The 17,930-nt window shown below is 40.4% G+C and overlaps 1 protein-coding gene across 1 annotated transcript in view; it reads right to left on the reverse strand.

Annotated features, from left to right (window-relative positions):
• Positions 1-17,930, reverse strand: part of FAM13C (family with sequence similarity 13 member C) — a 205,485-nt gene that overhangs the window by 57,536 nt on the left and 130,019 nt on the right. The window contains exons 10-11 of the mRNA XM_084633927.1: positions 14,593-14,714; positions 2,174-2,237 (exon numbers count right to left, since the gene is read on the reverse strand). Of these exons, the coding sequence (XP_084490053.1) occupies positions 2,174-2,237; positions 14,593-14,714 (186 nt within the window). The remainder of the gene's footprint in view (positions 1-2,173; positions 2,238-14,592; positions 14,715-17,930) is intronic.

Genomic DNA, 17,930 nt, shown 5'->3' on the forward strand with positions numbered 1-17,930 from the left:
CCCGCTTTGCCTCCTGCATTTATAATGGTGTTAAATATATGTAAAAGTGTTTTTAATTGATAAGGGGGGGGTCACACTCAGAGGCTTGCTATGTAAAAGGGGTCACCAGTACAAAAGTTTGAGAACCACTGCTTTAAAGTAATTAATATAGAAAAGAACTGGATTAGTATCAACTTGTTTGATTTCTGTATTGCAAGAAAATAAAAAGTGGCATTAGAACAATATAAAAATCCCGCCCCTCTTATTAATCTGAAATCACAGTTCCAGCTAAAAATAAATTAGAATGTTTTCAATACATATTCTCGGCAAAGAACAATAGAGAGCTGCAGTATCTGTTTTGGCAGTTTGTGCGTCTTGAGGCTTATGACATTTTAAGTGCAGAATTTCCTTTATGTGGAACAAACCAGGAGTAATAAGACACACACAGATCTGCACTGTGCTTGTATCATGCCATGGGTGAGCTGTGAGGAGGCAGAATGCCCTCAATGACCCAAGGAGTGAATTTATCTTGGTATGGCACATGCCCACTTGGGTTTGCATTAGTCCTGAAACAGTCCTGAAATATAGAAATTCTGATTATGTTCCCGTGGACTATCCCTCTACCATTACAAGTAAACATGATCCATATTAACAGTATATTTTAATTGCTTTTATTTATTGTCTTTACTGCATGTTTATCATAACATTTGAAGTACGTTCTGCATGAATTTTAAATTCTGATATTTTAATTGTGGAAGTTTCACTGGTTTCTGCAGCTGAGCTGTCAGAAGAACTAACAATTTATTGAAGTAAATTTCTCACGCACTTTACATCCTGGCACCAGACTACCACAGGACATTTCCACATGCCTCTCTTCCAATGGTTGGACATTGATGGTGTCTTCTTATTTATATTATAAATTTTAATATTGATCTGAGCTATGGTGACATCAGCACACAGAAAAGGACTCCGACTAATGAACTGATTACACCTGAATTTCTTTAAAAGGACAGATGGTGGTTTTCTATTAATATACGTCAAGGCCCTATTAATAGGAATGGATGTTCTCTGGCTCATTGTGGTAACAAGCTTCTTCCATGGCCTGAAAGTGACCCCCTCCCCTCATCTTCCTTCCCCTTTTATGTCTCTGCTGCCTTATCCTACACCTTATAAAATAAAGTCTCTTGTTCAGAACTTTTCAGAGTGTAACAGGCCTTTACACTAGTATGAGATTGCCTTTATTTGTGAAGTGGCTTTGTAAGGTTACCCATTACCTAGGCCAATTGCACAGCCTGTATTTTGGCTTCCAATATGTTGACTCAATTGTTTGAGTTTGACATAAGGCTGCCCATTGTTTGATACACAGTAGGAGCTTGAAAGTAGCAGCCGTGTTAGTCTGTATCCGCAAAAACGAAAGGAGTGCTTGTGGCACCGTAGAGACTAACAAATTTATCTGAGCATAAGCGTTCACGAGCTGCTCAAATTAATTTGTTAGTCTCTAAGGTGCCACAAGTACTCCTTTTCTTTTTAGTATGAGCTTGCTGTCACACAAAGAGCTTCTCTGTGTCATATTCTTTGACATCCACGTTAAAACTAACTATTATTTCAACAGTCAGAAATATGTGCAATTCCTTTTGTTTTCGTTTCTTCCTTTTCTCTCTCCCACAATCTGCTCCTCTGATCACTGAATAAATGCACCTCATGCATCAATCTTTTTTCATCTTGCCTAGTGGCGTTTCCTGACTACTTTGTCCCCTCCCACTCCTTAATATAGCCTTAATTTTTAAACAAAATGGAAGTGCTGTTCTAATGCATTTCAGTTGTGATGTGAGGACCAAACAAAATTATAGCAACTTAAGATCTCTCTCAGTATTGCTAACACCAATCACTTAGAAATCATGATTCAGACACTAGAAATCATAAGATTGGCTTAAAATCATGAGACTTTGAAAAAATTGGGGTTATTTTTATTTGCCTTCTGGTGTTTGAGCTCTTAGGGTTCGCCCTTGGGTGACATTTTCAAATATTTCTCTGCCAACATGAAAGCTAGAAACTTACTTTTTTTTTTTAAATGAAAGCCAAAATTCTTATGTAATCACATGCTTCCAGGAGCAAGGGTTCTATGTTAAATGTCAAATACAGTGTGAGTTTAGCAACACTGCATTTATGCAGTTAAAGTTTTGGTTAAACTTACCTCATTTAAATTCTGCAGTTGTTCAGTAGGTTCCTTTGGTGAAAGAAATGCGCACTGATCTATTCTACAACAGAAAAAATAGAAAAATTCCATTGAACACCCCATTTTCCTCTACTGCAAATATTTAGACTTTGAATATCTGAATTTACATTACAGCAGTTATGTAGTTGTTTCTGTGATAAGATTATACAATATTGTATTGAAAAGAAATAAAATTTCCCATTAAATTTACCTCAGGATTCTGTATAACTCATTTAAATACACAATGAAGGGAAATACTGTTCAGAGTAATAGTGATTTTATTTGGAATCATTTGTGATGCATTTATACCACAAATGCAGTCCTGAAAACTATCACAGTTACTAATTCAGAGGAAAAAACAAAAACCAAAAAACACTAAAAATCTGGGATCATTCCTTCAATGAATGGGTGCACAAAAGGGACCCTGTCTGGTGACCAAACCATGAGCAACAGGCAGCAAACCACTTATGGATATGCCTAACTTTAAATATGGTTAGCCCTCTTTATTTCAATGGGACTACTCATATGCTTAATTTACATGCTTAAAGTTAGGCCGAGGTTTAAGTATTTTGCTAGATCAGAGCCATAAAAGATAAATCTTTCCAGAATAACTTGATTATTATTAGGGCTAGCAAGCGATTTAAAAAATAAAGTGTGATTAATTGCACTGTTAATAATAGAATACCATTTATTTAAATATTTTTGATGTTTTCTACATTTTTAAATATATTGATTTCAATTACAACACAGAATACAAAGTATACAGTGTTCACTTTATGTTTATTTTTTATTACAAGTTCTTGCACTGTAAAAAAAACAAAAGAAATAGTATTTTTCAAATCACGTAATACAAGCACTGTAGTGCAATCTCTTTATCATGAAAGTTGAACTTAGAAATGTAGAATTATGTACAAAAATAAGTGCATTCAAAAACAAAACAATGTAAAGCTTAGAGCCTGCAAGTCCACTCAGTCCTACTTCTTGTTCAGCCAATTCCTCAGACAAACAAGTTTGTTTACATTTGCAGTAGATAATGCTGCCCACTTCTTGTTTACAATGTTACTTGAAAATGAGAACAGGCCTTCGCATGGCACTGTTGTAGCCAGCATCACAAGATATTTATGTAGCAGATGTGCTAAAGATTTATATGTCCCTTCATGATTCAAATACCATTCCAGGGAACATGCGTCCATGCTGATGACGAGTTCTGCTCAATAACAATTCAAAGTATTTTGCTCATTGGAGTGTTGCTCTTTTAAGGCTTTTGAAAGCATGCTCATCCCTCTCAGATTTTGGAAGGCACTTCAGATTCTTAAACCTTGGGTCGAGTGCTGTAGCTATCTTTCAAAATCTCACATTGGTACCTTCTTTGCATTTTGTGAAATCCGCAGTGAAAGTGTTCTTAAAATGAACAACATGTGCTGGGTCATCATCTGAGACTGTTATAACAGGAAATATATGGCAGAATGCAGGTAAAACAGAGCAGGGGACATACAGTTCTCCCCCAAGGAGTTCAATCACAAATTTAATTAACGCATTATTTTTTTAACTAGCATCATCAGCATGGAAGCATGTCCTCTGGAATGGTGGCCAAAGCATGAAGGGTCATACGAATGTTTAGCATATCTGGCGTGTAAATATCTTGTGATTGGCTACAAAAGTGCCATGGAAATGCCTATTCTCACTTTCTGGTGACACTGTAAATAAGAAGTGGGCAGCATTATCTACTGTAAATGTAAACAAATTTGTTTGTCTTAGCAATTGGCTGAAGAAGAAGTAGGGCTGAGTGGACTTGTAGGCTCTTAAGTTTTACATTGTTTTGTTTTTGAGTGCAGTTATGTAACAAAAAAAATTAACATTTGTAAGCTGCACTTTCACAACAAAGTGATTGCACTACAGTACGTGTATTAGGTGAATTGAAAAATAATATTTTATTTATATTTGCAAATATTTGCAATCGAGAATTTGATTTCAATTACATCACAGAATACAATATGTATGAAAATGTAGAAAAACATCCAAAATATTTAAATTTCAATTGATATTCTATTGTTTAACAGTATGATTAAAACTGTGATTAACCATGATTAATTTTTTTGAGTTAATCGCGTGAGTTAACTGTGATTAATCAACAGCCCTAGTTATTATTATTTCTTTTCTAAAGAATGACAGAATCAGGCCCTGATCCTGCAAACATTTATGGATATGCTTAATTTTAGGCACTTCAGTAACCCCTGAAATTGACTCCACTCAGAGGGTATGTCTACACTGCAATTAAAAATCTGCAGCTGGCCCATGCCAGCTGACTTGGGCTCATGGGACTCAAGTTAAGGGGCTATTTAATTGCAGTGTAGATGTTCAGGCTTGGGCTGCAGCCTGGGACCTGGTGAGATGGGAGGGTCACAAAGCCCACAGTGCAGTCCAAACTGGAACATTTACACCGCAATTAAACAGCTCCATAGCCTGAGCCCTGCAAGCCTGAATCAGCTGGCACAGGCCAGCTGCAGGTGTCAAATTGCAGTGTAGACATACCCAGAGATCTTTATGATCCTTCAGCTATGGAAGTTCTCAGGGCTCGATCCTCTCCTTCATCCTGCCCAACTTCTATGGGAAGCTGGTAGGGGAGACTGCTGAATTGTAGTTCATCCTGTCCCACAACATACAGCTCTAAACCACCTTCACGTTAAGTGAAAACAGCATCATCTCCAAACAGTCTATAGGCCTTGCCAAGATCAATAACTGGGTGAAGGGCAGCTGTCAAGGAGTAAGTACCGAAGAGGAAGAATTATTTGGTGTTATACAGTATCTATGGCTATAACTAGGCATAATGGGATGAAACAAAGAACAGGAAAATGTAGGCTGAATATCAGGGAAAGTATCCTGATGGTGAGACATACATCTCTGTGTCCATATAACGCTGTCCTCGGGAGCCAAAAAAATCTTACCGCGTTATAGGTGAAATTGCATTGTATCTAACTTGCTTTGATCCACCAGAGTGTGCAGCCCCGATCCCCCAGAGCGCTGCTTTACCGCATTATATCCAAATTCATGTTATATCAGGTCGCGTTATATTGGGGTAGAGGTGTATTTGGCTATGGAATACTCTCCCAAGGAAAGTGGAGAATCCCCAATGCTTGGGACATTTAGAACTAGACTGGATAAAACATTAGTATGTGTAGTCTAAGGAGCAATTTTGCATTGACAGGAAGATAGAGATGGACTGGAATTCGTAAAAGGTCTCTCTCATCTCTAACTTGTATGATTCTAAATATCTATAGTGTACAGATTCTTGTAGAAATTTCAAGCCAGTAGATACATTGAGCAAGTTAACCAATGGTACAAGTGAGCACCACTTGATGGACATCTGTGGAGCAGTACCCCCACAAGACAAATTCATTTGGCCTATTGACTTAATGTTGCACTTGTGAATTCAACAAGCTACTCTCATACCAATTGCCCCATTGCTTCCATAATGTCTCAAACAGAAAAGGCAGGCATAGGTCAAAAACAAAAGAAGCATGAGAAGAACTGATGTGGCGTGGACTTCTATAAAGTTTGTATTGGCTCTGTGTTGGCTGACCTGCCTAGCTCACTCATGGCTCCACCTCTAATGAGCCCCACAGTTATTTTAAGCTCATGGGGGAAAAAAACTTTCTAGCACCCTTAAAGCATCATCTGTCGGTCTCAGTTGCTATTATTGTCTGCATTTTTGGTGTGTGATGGTCTTGCATTCCACTGTTTGTATCGTACAAAATAATACTGGAGTTAATACTCTCTCACTGCTGTGTTCCTCAGACCCTCACACACACTAGATGTTTCCTGAAGTTTCTCTAGCCAGCAAAATATTTTTTCCACTCTGTGAAGACCACTTACTTTAATGGCAGTTCATGTGCATGTTGAGCTAAAAACACCCCATAGTCCTTTTTTACAATTAAGCTTAATAACTCTGCTAGGTAAATGCAAATTGACTGATGGTAACCTGGCAACAGTGTACATGTAATTTAATAACTTAGAGCCTGTCCCTGCTCTCATTTAAATGAGTTACAAAGCAACCACTATCCTCAAAAGCAGCAGGATGAAACCCCTATTTTCCATCTGAGCTGACATATTAAAATTGCTTTAAGTGCTAACAGAAATTTTAAATAATTGGGACAACTCTGCCTTCCACGTAATCTAGGTCATGAAAAATAAGAAAATATAATTCTCTGTGTTATTGCTACTTTTCATATTTTATAAAGCGGCAGAGTAAATATTTAAAGGGCTTGATCAGTGATCTCACTTACACTTCACAGGAGTGTAACTCCGCTGATTTCAGCAGAGATACTCCTGGTTTACATCATGGTGTAGATGACATAAGGCCCATATGGAATATCTTCAAAGTTTGTGGGCATGACCCAAAAAAAAAAAAAAAAAAAGGATAAACACATCAAAATAAATACAGCTCCTACCAGCACCAGGGTGGAGTCAATTTGTAACAGCTCTGAGCAGTTGTTTAAGAACAAGGCCAGAAGAGGTGAATTAAAGATCACGCATGAAGTCATTCTTAATGTCATATTTTGAAATAAAATCAGACTTTTAATTGTAGATGCTGTAAACACTGGAGAAATTTGAAAAATTGCATAAGGACTAATGAAGCAAATTCTCTGGATTGATGGATTAAAAAAATACATATCTGAATTCAAATATTAGACTTGATGCTGCTTTCAAGGGCCCACTGCAGCTTCGGATTAGTCTTTGTGCGTTCCCTAAAACAGCTTGCTTGTGTATATTTCTAGTGTGCAAGCAGCACAGCCAGTGTAGCAGTAGCTACTTCGTAAACTGCAGTGGCATATGTAGACCCTATTCACATGCTACCCATCGTTTCACACCCACTGTCTTCTGAGAAAAGAGGCATCTCTGGCTGGAGAGGAAACATTTCATGGTCAAAGTGGTAATGATCCACAAGCTTCAGACCCAAACTGCTCAAGTAAGTCAGATCTTTTAAATACATGGTAAGCCTGGAGTTTTCCCAGGTTTTTTTTCCCATTCTTTAGGATAAGAAGAACTGTAGGTCCGTACGGAGTGAAATATTATTTAGCTTGAAAAAGAGGGTGTAATAAACAATGGAAGAACAAAGTGCCACCTCATATTTGAGAAATGCAGCACATAACTCTACAATTGCTCTCCATTTTTTAAAACACTTCCAATCACATTTAATATGTGAAGAATATTTTTAATAGCACATTTTTGGGATTGTACATCAGCGCTCACACAACAGCTTTCCCATCCTTTTGGTTAAGGAGAAAATCCCCTAATCCCGACATTTGCTGCTAGGGAGGGCTTATACATTTTATCTCCCCAAGATGCAGATTGCACTCTACAGTAATCCAAATCCAATTATTTGTGGCTGGTAGAATAGTATTCAATGTAATTACTAACAGTATTAGAAACTCAATTTTAATGGGGGTGCACCAGTTTCCTCAAGGCAGTTGGCGTTTAATATTTTAAAGTGACTTTAATGCTCATGAAATATGCTGGACAGACAGCTCTGAAGACTGAGCAGATATGCAAAGGCTACAACAGGATAGTACTTCTCCATCACCCTAACCATTTCTCTAAACTCTGAATTAGAATATGCTCTTCAAACCTGTTCACCAGACCACCTCTCTTGCTGCATTCAAATACCTCCTAAAACTCACCCTCTGCTGTCTTGCCTATGAGAAATGAGTGGGAGGAAAGGACCCAGTAAAGGAACAGACACCATCAAGATGCATACATGGGCTAACAGGTGATCTTATTGTCACCGCATCATCCCTCTCCCGTTCCTCCTACTGCTTATCTGTATATGAACCTCACTTGTTGTGTCATGATGAATTTAGATTTCTCTACTGAGCAGGGACTGAGCCCAAACTTTCCAATCTGGATGGCTCTTTAATCTATATTTAGGCATCTAAATAAAAATGGCCTATTTTTGAGAAGTGTTGAGCATCTGCAACCCATTGACTAGTAGTATATGTAACGAAAAAACATTTACAATTCAGAACTCTGTAGACTTTTTAACTCCACCCAAAATGAAAACAATTGATACAACATAAAGAAGAAACTCAATAAAAAAAAGGAACCGTTAGTGGCACAGCCATACTAGACAGCACAAGACACCATCAACTCTTGTGCCATTCTGTGCTTGTAAATAAGGAGAATGAAAGCACCAAGGTTTCTACACAGCAGCCTGTCCAATGGTCTCCCAGCAATGGGAAGCAAAGGGGTGCCCTCAGTCTGAGGTTCCGGTCCCATGCTCCAGGTGACAGGAAAATCTCCTGGTCCAACAGATGGACAGCCCATGAAGTTTCATTTTATCTAAGCATTCATTCTTTTTACCAATAGTCTGGCAAAAACTGAGCTGGGAATTATTAAAATCTGTCTATTGTTCATTTAAAAAGTGAGTGCTGGGCTGGAATCACTGTGCACTTGGAAATGGTGAAAGCAGTAAACCTAAAACAAATGCTCTAGTACATTTTAATACTGATGGACAATGGGCCTGACTTGGAGTTACACTAGTGCAGAACTGGAAGAAATGCAGCGGTGAATCAGGCCCAGGATGTAAAAGCTGGTGAACTAACAAGTGAACTGTAAAATTGTTTAGCTAGTTGGGGATCCCTGGTCTGCTTGGTATTCTTAATCATGTACACTTCACTCTTCTTTATATCTTTAGACGTTATGCGTGGTTTGTGTTACCTTCAACATCTTTGGTAATTACTTGGGACTTCATTACCTGTCTGTGCACCGAACGGATATTGGCACAGCTGCCACAAGTCTCACTTGCTTATGGTCCCGTTCAACATAGAATCATAGAACTGGAAGGAACCTCAAGGGGTCATCTAGTCCAGTCCCCTGCACTCATGGCAGAACTAAGTATTATCTAGATCATCCCTGACAGGTGTTTGTCCAATCTGCTCTTAAACATCTTCAACGATGGAGATTCCACCACCTCCCTAGGCAATTTATTCCAGAGCTTACCCAGCTAGGAAGTTTTTCCTAATGTCCAACCTAAACCTCCCTTGCTGCAATTTAAGCCCATTGCTTCTTGTCCTATCATCAGAGGTTAAGAAAAACAATTTTTCTTCCTCTTCCTTGGAACAACCTTTTACATACTTGAAAACGGTTATGTCCCCTCTCAGTCTTCTCTTCTCCAGATTAAACAAACCCAATTTTTTCAATCTTCCTTCATAGGTCATGTTTTCTAGACCTTTAATCATTTTTGTTGCTCTTCTCTGGACTCTCTCCAATTTGTCCACATCCTTCTTGAAATGTGGCACTCAGAACTGGACACAATACTCCAGTTGAGGCCTAATCAGCGCAGAGTAGAGCAGAAGAATTACTTCTTGCATCTTGCTTACAACACTCCTGCTAATACATCCCAGAAGGATGTTTGCTTTTTTGGCAACAGCGTTACACTGTTGACTCATATTTAGCTTGTGGTCCACTATGACCCCCCAGATCCCATTCCGCAGTACTCCTTCCTAGGCAGTCATTTCCCATTTTGTATGTGTGCAACTAATTATTCCTTCCTAAGTGGAGTACTTTGAATTTGTCTTTTGAATTTCAGCCCATTTACTTCAAACCATTTCTCCAGTTTTCCAGATCGTTTTGAATTTTAATCCTATCCTCCAAAGCACTTGCAACCCCTCCCAGCTTGGTATCGTCCACAAACTTTATAAGTGTACTCTCTATGCCATTATCTAAATCATTGATGAAGATATTGAACAGAACCAGACCCTGAACTGATCTCTGTGGGACCCCACTCATTATACCCTTCCAGCATGACTGTGAACCACTGATAACATTCTCCTCTCTGGCAGAAATCCTCTTGAATTTTGACTAAAGGAGGAGTAAATAATGCTGGAAAAGGGATATCTCCTAGTTTGGTGTTTATTACATGCAGCTCATTTTTATGAGGCAGAATTTGCAATGTGTTTCAATTAGTTATTTATAAATTTGATGTCTGTTTTTTATATTTTCAGTCAGATTGTTTAGGTTGACAACCCTGCACAAGCAAAGGTGTTCCACCTCTTTTCTGCTAATGATGATGAATGAAAATACTGCAAGTAGAAAGCACCAGGTATTTTCAGATGAGCAGGGACTATACCTCCATCAAACACCCAACCTATTTGCAGACACTTGGAATTGCCTCTTCCTCTACCCATGGATAAATGAATGTCCTCAAACAAAGACTCAAAAAGGAAATTTAACTCTGGCAATTTTGTCTCTGACAATCTAATCCACAGCAGTGGATTTTAGAGAACTGCAATGTAATTTATAATTGATTCCCTCAAAGCAATGTAATACAATCCAACAATATTTTCCCTGACTCACGGTGCTATTATGGCTATAATATCAGTCAATCACCAGTCCAGACCACTGTTCCTTACCATGACTTGTTTATAGCATTCCTGTTGGTAGTGTCATTGTTTTTAAGCTCGTTTGTGCTACATGACCATATTATTTATATAACATCATAGATATGCATGCTGCTTAACAAAACAGATGAAGGCTCAGAGTGAGATTCTCACCCCTGCTCTGGCCCCTTTACTAAAAGAGTCAGAGCAGTGTAAAGGGGCCCTCAAACCCCAGGACTTGCTGGGGAGGATTTCCCAGTAAGATCTAAAGAAAGCAGGCATAAGTCTGCCTTCTCTGAGGACCCTCTGACAAGCCCTGCCATTGTGGGTGTGCTGGGAGTGGGACTGGAGGAGGGAGGAGCATATCAGGCTGGGACCACAGAGTACAGTGCTGTGATGATTCTAGGCAGAACTGCAAGAGATTCTAGGGAGTCTGCCATATCTTGAACAGGACCTAAGCGCGATCTTAATTATACTGGAAAAATAAATGTAATAAAATTATTATAATAATATTTTAATAATAATTTAAATTATTATAATAAAATTATTAATAATTAATAAACATATTATTACTGACCTTCAGTAATTTATTTCACCAATGACTACAGGGACACTAACAGCACGGTATGTATGTATAGTACTGTTTGATGTAGTGCAGTCCATTAGCAAGATTGTAATAGGCACACTGTATGCATTGAATGGTAAGAAATATACACATTATCATTATATTAAATTAACTTACACGTGGCACATACTGTAATTTTGAGATGTTTAATTTTATGAACACCTCAATTCCCAGTTAATTAATAAAATAGGGGTTTTACTGTAGTGGAAAGTGTTATGCAAACAACTAGAGGCAGTGCTATCAGCTCTGCCCGCAATTACCATTTCTCACTTTAACTTCTTTTTTTAAAGAACAGCTATGATATCACATCCATAAAGGGAATCTTCTTAGAAGAACAAAGTAAATAAGAATTTCTACAGCACCTTCAGACCAAGGACCTCAGTCTGCCCACAAACATTAAAGAGGCTACCCTCATAACACCACTGCAAGTTAGGAAAGTTAAGTATTAATATCCCCATTTTACAGATAGAAAAGATGAGACACAAAGGAAGTAAATGATTTGCTCAAGGACACACAGAAAGTCTGGGACATAGTTAGCCAGCACCTCCTCACCCCCTGTCCTGTGCCTTAATCACAAGACCCCTCCTTCATCCCATCCAGAACTGATTGAGTAATTGCCTTCAGCTATAAATATTGGCTATATTAAGCGGTTGTTAAACTTTAGCAACCCAAGGACCCACATTTTGATTAAAAATTTTTCAGGGACCACCAACCGCCCGCACCAGCCCTTGCCTGGCCCCTTCCGCACTCCTTCCCTGGTGCCCCAACCCTGCCCCTTCTCCGAGGCCCCACCCCTGCTCACTCCATTGCCCCCCCTCTGTCGCTCCCTCTCCTCCACCCTCACTCACTTTCACCAGGCTGGGGAAGGGGTTTGAGTTCAGGAGGGGACATGGGCTCTGGGAGGGAGTTTGGGTGCAGGCTCTGGGCTGGGGCAGGGGGGTTGGGTTGTGGGAGAGGGTGAGGAGCTTACCTCAGGATGCTCCCGAAAGCAACCGGCACATTCCTCTGGCTGTGGCTCCTAGGTGGGGGGGAGGTGCAGGGGGGCGTGCTGCCCCCGCCCTGAGTGTCGATTCTGCAGCTCCCATTGGCCAGGAACTGTGGCCAATGGGAGTTGCGGCGGGGGTGGGGGGTGCCTGTGGGCAGGGGCAGTGTGCAGAGACCCCTCTGCCCCCCCACCTAGAAGCCACAGCCCAGGGGTCCACGCACCCCAGTTTTAGAAATGCTGTGCTATAAGTATCTGAATTCTGAAATGAGGGATGCCATTGTGCTCAGTATTTTAAGTAAACTTTAACAAGAGGAATGACCATAACAAGTCATTTTCTTAGCCTTGCTGCCTTATGGTATGTTCATTTAAGCTTCTGTGTCAGAGAAAATTTCCTAAGCGTCGTTTAGCTACCTAGGACATGGGTCAGGGCACACCTAATGAAAATGCATAGTAGTTTTCAACTCTTAAGACACTGGTTCAAATTGGGAGATTGAACATGAGCTCGCAAAACTTATACAAGTTAGATACCAGGGGACAGATTCACTTAATGTAGTACAGGGAGCTATGAATTACACCTTTCTCTGATAGGTAAGTCCCAAGAACTCACCTCAGTGAGTTCCTCCTTCTAGCGACTAACCTCCTTGAGTTCCTCCTTCTAGCACAGTGAAGGCAACCAGCAGCTTCCTGCCAGGGGAACTGTGGCCCAGATCCTCAAATGTATTTAGCTATCTAACACCCATTGAAATCAATGGCAGTTAGCCACCTAAATAGCTTTAAGATCCAGGCCTATGCCAGGGTGTACCGCTGACATCAGCACCCTCCCTGATTTCTGTCACGATCACATACTCCCACTGACCAGCAGCACTCACCTTTTAGCCCACGCTAGCCCTCTACGTCCACCCTGCCATAAGCCAGTTGCAGCATTTTTGCACCACTGTCCCTTGGATAATTTATTAGTGCCCTCCCTCAGGTATTAGACCTGCAGAAGCCTGAATGGATCTAGCCCACATTACTGTGCATCAACTTATACTGGGGATACCAGCAGTAGAGGCTGAAAGCAGTTCACTTTGAAAGCCAATTAAATCCTCGGCTACTCTATTAAGACTGCGCCCAAGAGTGTGAATTAGTGTCATTTGGGATGGTTGCCTACTAAAAAACATAACTGAAGGCGATCAGCTTATTTCACATAAAGCACCAAACTGCCTATAGACTAGAATTGTCACTACTAACCTAGTCCCAATTTGAACCAGTGCCTGAGAAGGGAAAAGCACTATATATTTCCATGAGCTGTCCCCTGACCCATCCAGCACTCTGGGGAAGAAAGCTGCTTCTACAGGCCCTCTAAAAAGTGATTCTTTTCCTGACTCCTCTTGCCACTTGGCCCCTTGCATAGATTGGATAATATTCTCCAGCAAGATGCAGTAGGGACACTACTCAGCGTGTTTTTATGAACAGTTGGCACTAGGGACTTCAGAGTGACTGGGGTTGGTACCCTCTCCTGATTCAAGCACTAAAAGTACTAAACGCGGGGTGCCACTTGAGACAGTGAAAAAAGAAAATATACAAGACAGTCCCTCCTACGTTCACCCAAGAGAACCATTATATCCAGCTTAGTGGTGTTGAGCCATCCTGTAAGAGATCTGGTGTTTCAGACTGATTTTTAAAGTGGTGACTCAAGAACTGCAGGCTCAGCACAGTGTAATCTTCAACACTGAATCCAATCCTGTCAATAAGGGCCAAATCTTCTCCTTGTGACATAATCTACGTGAACACATTGGACACTGGGGAGGCTATGTAGGCTGAAACAGAAAGGAGTCCTTCCTCTAGGCTGCTTCATAGCTGCTATGGATCTTTGGCTACAGTAGCTCCCAAATTGCTGTGCCCCATTAAATGGGGGTGAGTTAGGTCATGAATCTGTGTAGTCCCCTGCACTGCAAACACCTCTTGTGTAGGGTCCAAGGAATCCCCATTGAGCTCTGAGGTGAACAGGGGGTGGGGCTGCACTGCATGGGACCCTCCCTGATGGAACTAGACTGATTCCACTGCATTCAGGGCCTGATTTATCCCTAAGTGAATCACAGTATCAAAACTATGCCTGCGCTTGCCATTCCCTGACTTCTCAGTAGAAACACAGATCTGAGAATCAGTGAGGCAAGGGAGGAGGGGAAAGTGACAGGATGTTTCTGAAACTGGCCCAAGGGAATTGAAAGTTCTGAATTAAGATGAGGGAACAGATGTTCATCTTGCTTGGAAATTTAAAGTTAAAGAAGTATGTTATCTCCATCCGCTTTACTATCTGTGAACAGCTCTAGGACTCTAAATAAAGAATACAACTGCCAATGAAAGTCAGGAACTTGAATATTTTATACAGCAGGCAGCATACACATTGGCATTTCTTGCAGTTAAAGCCTACCTTGGTTGAAGGTTTACGACTGTTTCCTGGCATCTGAAAGCCACGTTCTGGGTGTAGTCATTAGCAGACATTCCTGTTTTCCCCTGACATTCTGAGAATCCTGGCAATACATTCTCCTTCTCCTGCAGAAACCAACAGAGCACCCTGTCAGCACAGGCCTGGCTGATGTGAACATTTTGCTTTAAAAAAAAAACCAAAAACCAAAAAACAGCTGAAGGAAACAAAGCTCATGGGGCGGGAGGCAGGGGGAGAGAATGCTCTATACTGATTTTTTAAAGAGTTATTCCCCTGACTATGGTAATAACAAATGGATAGCAATAACTATAAAAGGTCCCAAACCACTGTCATTCTTCATTGTACAATGTTTTCTGAAAGCAGATTGTGTACAAAAAGAACCAATGGGACAAATATTCTGTTTCTATTCATTCATTATTTAGACAACAGACATCAATGTGTGTCCTACACTTACTGCTCAATATGTTTATCTATAAATATTTATATTTGATTCCAGATCATTCAATCAAATAACGAGAAAGATTTCTAGTATGGGCCCCCATCTTGAAAACCCTGACTCACAAAAGTAATCTTGGTTCATATGAGTAAGGGTTTGTAGGATCAGCTTTCAAATTTGCAACTGATTTTTTCAGTTTACTAATTTACTTTATTTACTAATAAAAATCTTACTTTAGAGTGAGGGAAGGTGCGTGGGACGGAATCTGTTGATTCAGTCACCTTGCCATGGGGATGCTGTGTGTCGGGGGTGGGGAAGCCAGGTTGGTTTCGTGAATGGAATCCAGGACTGGGAATTAGGAAGGCTTGAATTTTAGCTCAGGGTCTCAAAACCTAGCCCTGTGGACTTGAATTAGTCACTCAAACAGTCTCTGCCTCAGTTTTGTTATGTGCAAAATGGAGTAATAATACCTCCCTATCACACAGGGGTGTTATAAAGATTAGTAAGTTGATACAGTGTTCTGAAAATTTAAAAGGGCAAATAAATTTTTTCTTCTCCATTATTATTTTTCTTCTCCATTATTATGCTAGCAATTTAGAAATCTGAAAATAAATGTACTTTGCACAGTAACATGTTTGTTTCCACTGCTAGAGTATTTTATTTTGCTGCTGTTTTAGGGCCCAACCCTAGAAATCCACCGAATGACTTCAGTGAGACTACTCATGGAAGAGTTTGCAGAATGAAGCCCCCTCCTCTCTATCCAGGAGCAACGAAAAGGTACTCTGGCCCTTTAAGATCTTGTTCTCCTAGTTTTCTGGCCAATGTTGGCTATTCTTTAGCTCCCTGTCCTAAGCTAAGGGCCTGACTACATAGACCTCTAAGTCCAACCCTTTCCCCTACTTTGTAGGGTGGAGGGAAAGAAATCCACCTAGCTGCTATTCCCAGCAATCTCACCCTACCCTCTGCGGGAGTTGCTGGGTCCGTACCTTAGGTGGTTCATTGCCAACCCTTGCTGAGAAGTTTCTCAGGGTACTCCTCACCCACTCTGTCGGCTGATTCCTTCTGCCTAGGTGGAAGGCTTTCACTCCAGCTGTTGCTACTCAGGCAATTAGTCACAGGAGTGGAGGTAGACACTCTGTCCATCAACCAGTGCTTAATTTGTTCCAGGGCTGAGCCAGGTGTCTTGGCACCTCTAGGCTTGCCTCATCAGTTATAAAAGTAAAAAAAAAACAAAAAAAAAAAAAAACTGCTGGAGTCCCAGCAACTCTTTCATTACAAATGTAGCACTGTCATCAACCTATTTTTGGTGGTTGCCATGTAGGGTTCATATACCTCAGAGACCCCTACTGCTTCAACAGCAAAAATGCCTGTTTTCATTTGCTTCTCTGTCTGTCCTGTGTCTGACACATTACCCATGAGGTTTGTTTAAATGTGCACTATATTGGGAACCCATCTTTACATGAACACATTTCTGTTCACACTGCTGCCTATTCAAAAACTACAGAATTTAAGGCAATTTCTAAAATGTCTCTGCTTAGGAGATACTCTCAGTGGATGTCCCTTTGAAGTTTTTTATGTTGAGGGATGAGTTCAATTGAGTTATTCCTGATTCAGAGTGGAGTAAGTGGGACAGGAATCAGGAATAATCAAGAGATTATACTTGTGGTTTCTACTTCAGGATAGAACCTCAAGTCCAAGAAGTGATCGTTCAGAACCTGCAAGATCTACTGTCACTATGTTTACCGCAGCAGCCTAGGACACTATAACAATATTTTTGATTCATGTATAAGACGGCTTTGGTGCATGCCAACTACCATTTGTTCTGGGCAAGATAATATGCTACTTGACTTTCATGGGGTTACTAAGAAACCTTGTTTGTTAGTTTCCTTTTTTAAAAAAATGTCCTTCAGAGCTTTATGACATAGATCCCCCTGTATTTATTTAATTTAGTTTAGCATTGAATGACTAATATTTTATCCAAAAATGGTAACAGAGATCCACATTACAGTGACTGGCACTTTTTGCAGCTGTTCCAGTTTTTCCATTATTAGCTAAACAAGATTTTCCCTGGGTTATATAAAATGATGATATACTCTTGGAGACAGAATAGGTCAACACAACTGTTTTAATTAAAGCTCAAGGTAAAAGCAGGCTGAACCAGTTCAGCTGACTCTATTTACCCCCAAACCTTGGGATGTTTTGTAGTCCTTGGGCAGAATAGGCATTTTACTATTATTTGTGTTACAACAGCAGTGAGAGGCCCCAGATGAGACAAGGACTGTATTGTGCTAGATGCTGTACATACACGTAGTGAGAAACAGTCCCTGCCCCGAAGAGATTACCATCTACATAGACAAGAGAAAGTGTGGAAGAAAGGAAGTATTATCAGCACCATTTTACGTAAGGGGAACTGAGGCCTGGTGAGAGTTAGTGACTTGCCCAAGGTCATGCAGTAAGTCTGTAGCAGAATTTGCACTTACACAGACATTTCCTAAGTTCCAGTGAAGTCACAAAACCCTCTGTCCTCCACTGTCTATGCTCCACCACTAGATTAGCTAGTTCAACCTTCCAAGGCTGAGTTGGACCATAAGAGTTCAGCACATGGGGAAGATCCTTTGTAAAGAAGAGCAAAATCTGTCCCCTTGTATAATTGTAAAAGGCTTCCCTTTCTTTCATAAGCAACCCTCAGCCATGCAATCTTCTCTTGGACTTCCTGGTACCACCACCATCAGTTTCAGTTTGTTGTGACTGGGGCAATGAATTGAAAGGCAACAGAAACCCAACTTAATTCACTTAAACATGTACACATTTATTTTTTAGAATTTAGTAATTAAAAAGCACTGGCAGAACGGGGACCCAGCATATCAGGATGTTTTGTGTGTCTCTT

This window comes from Lepidochelys olivacea, assembly GCF_965140295.1.
Source record: "Lepidochelys olivacea isolate rLepOli2 genome assembly, chromosome: 7".
NCBI lineage: Eukaryota > Metazoa > Chordata > Testudines > Cheloniidae > Lepidochelys > Lepidochelys olivacea.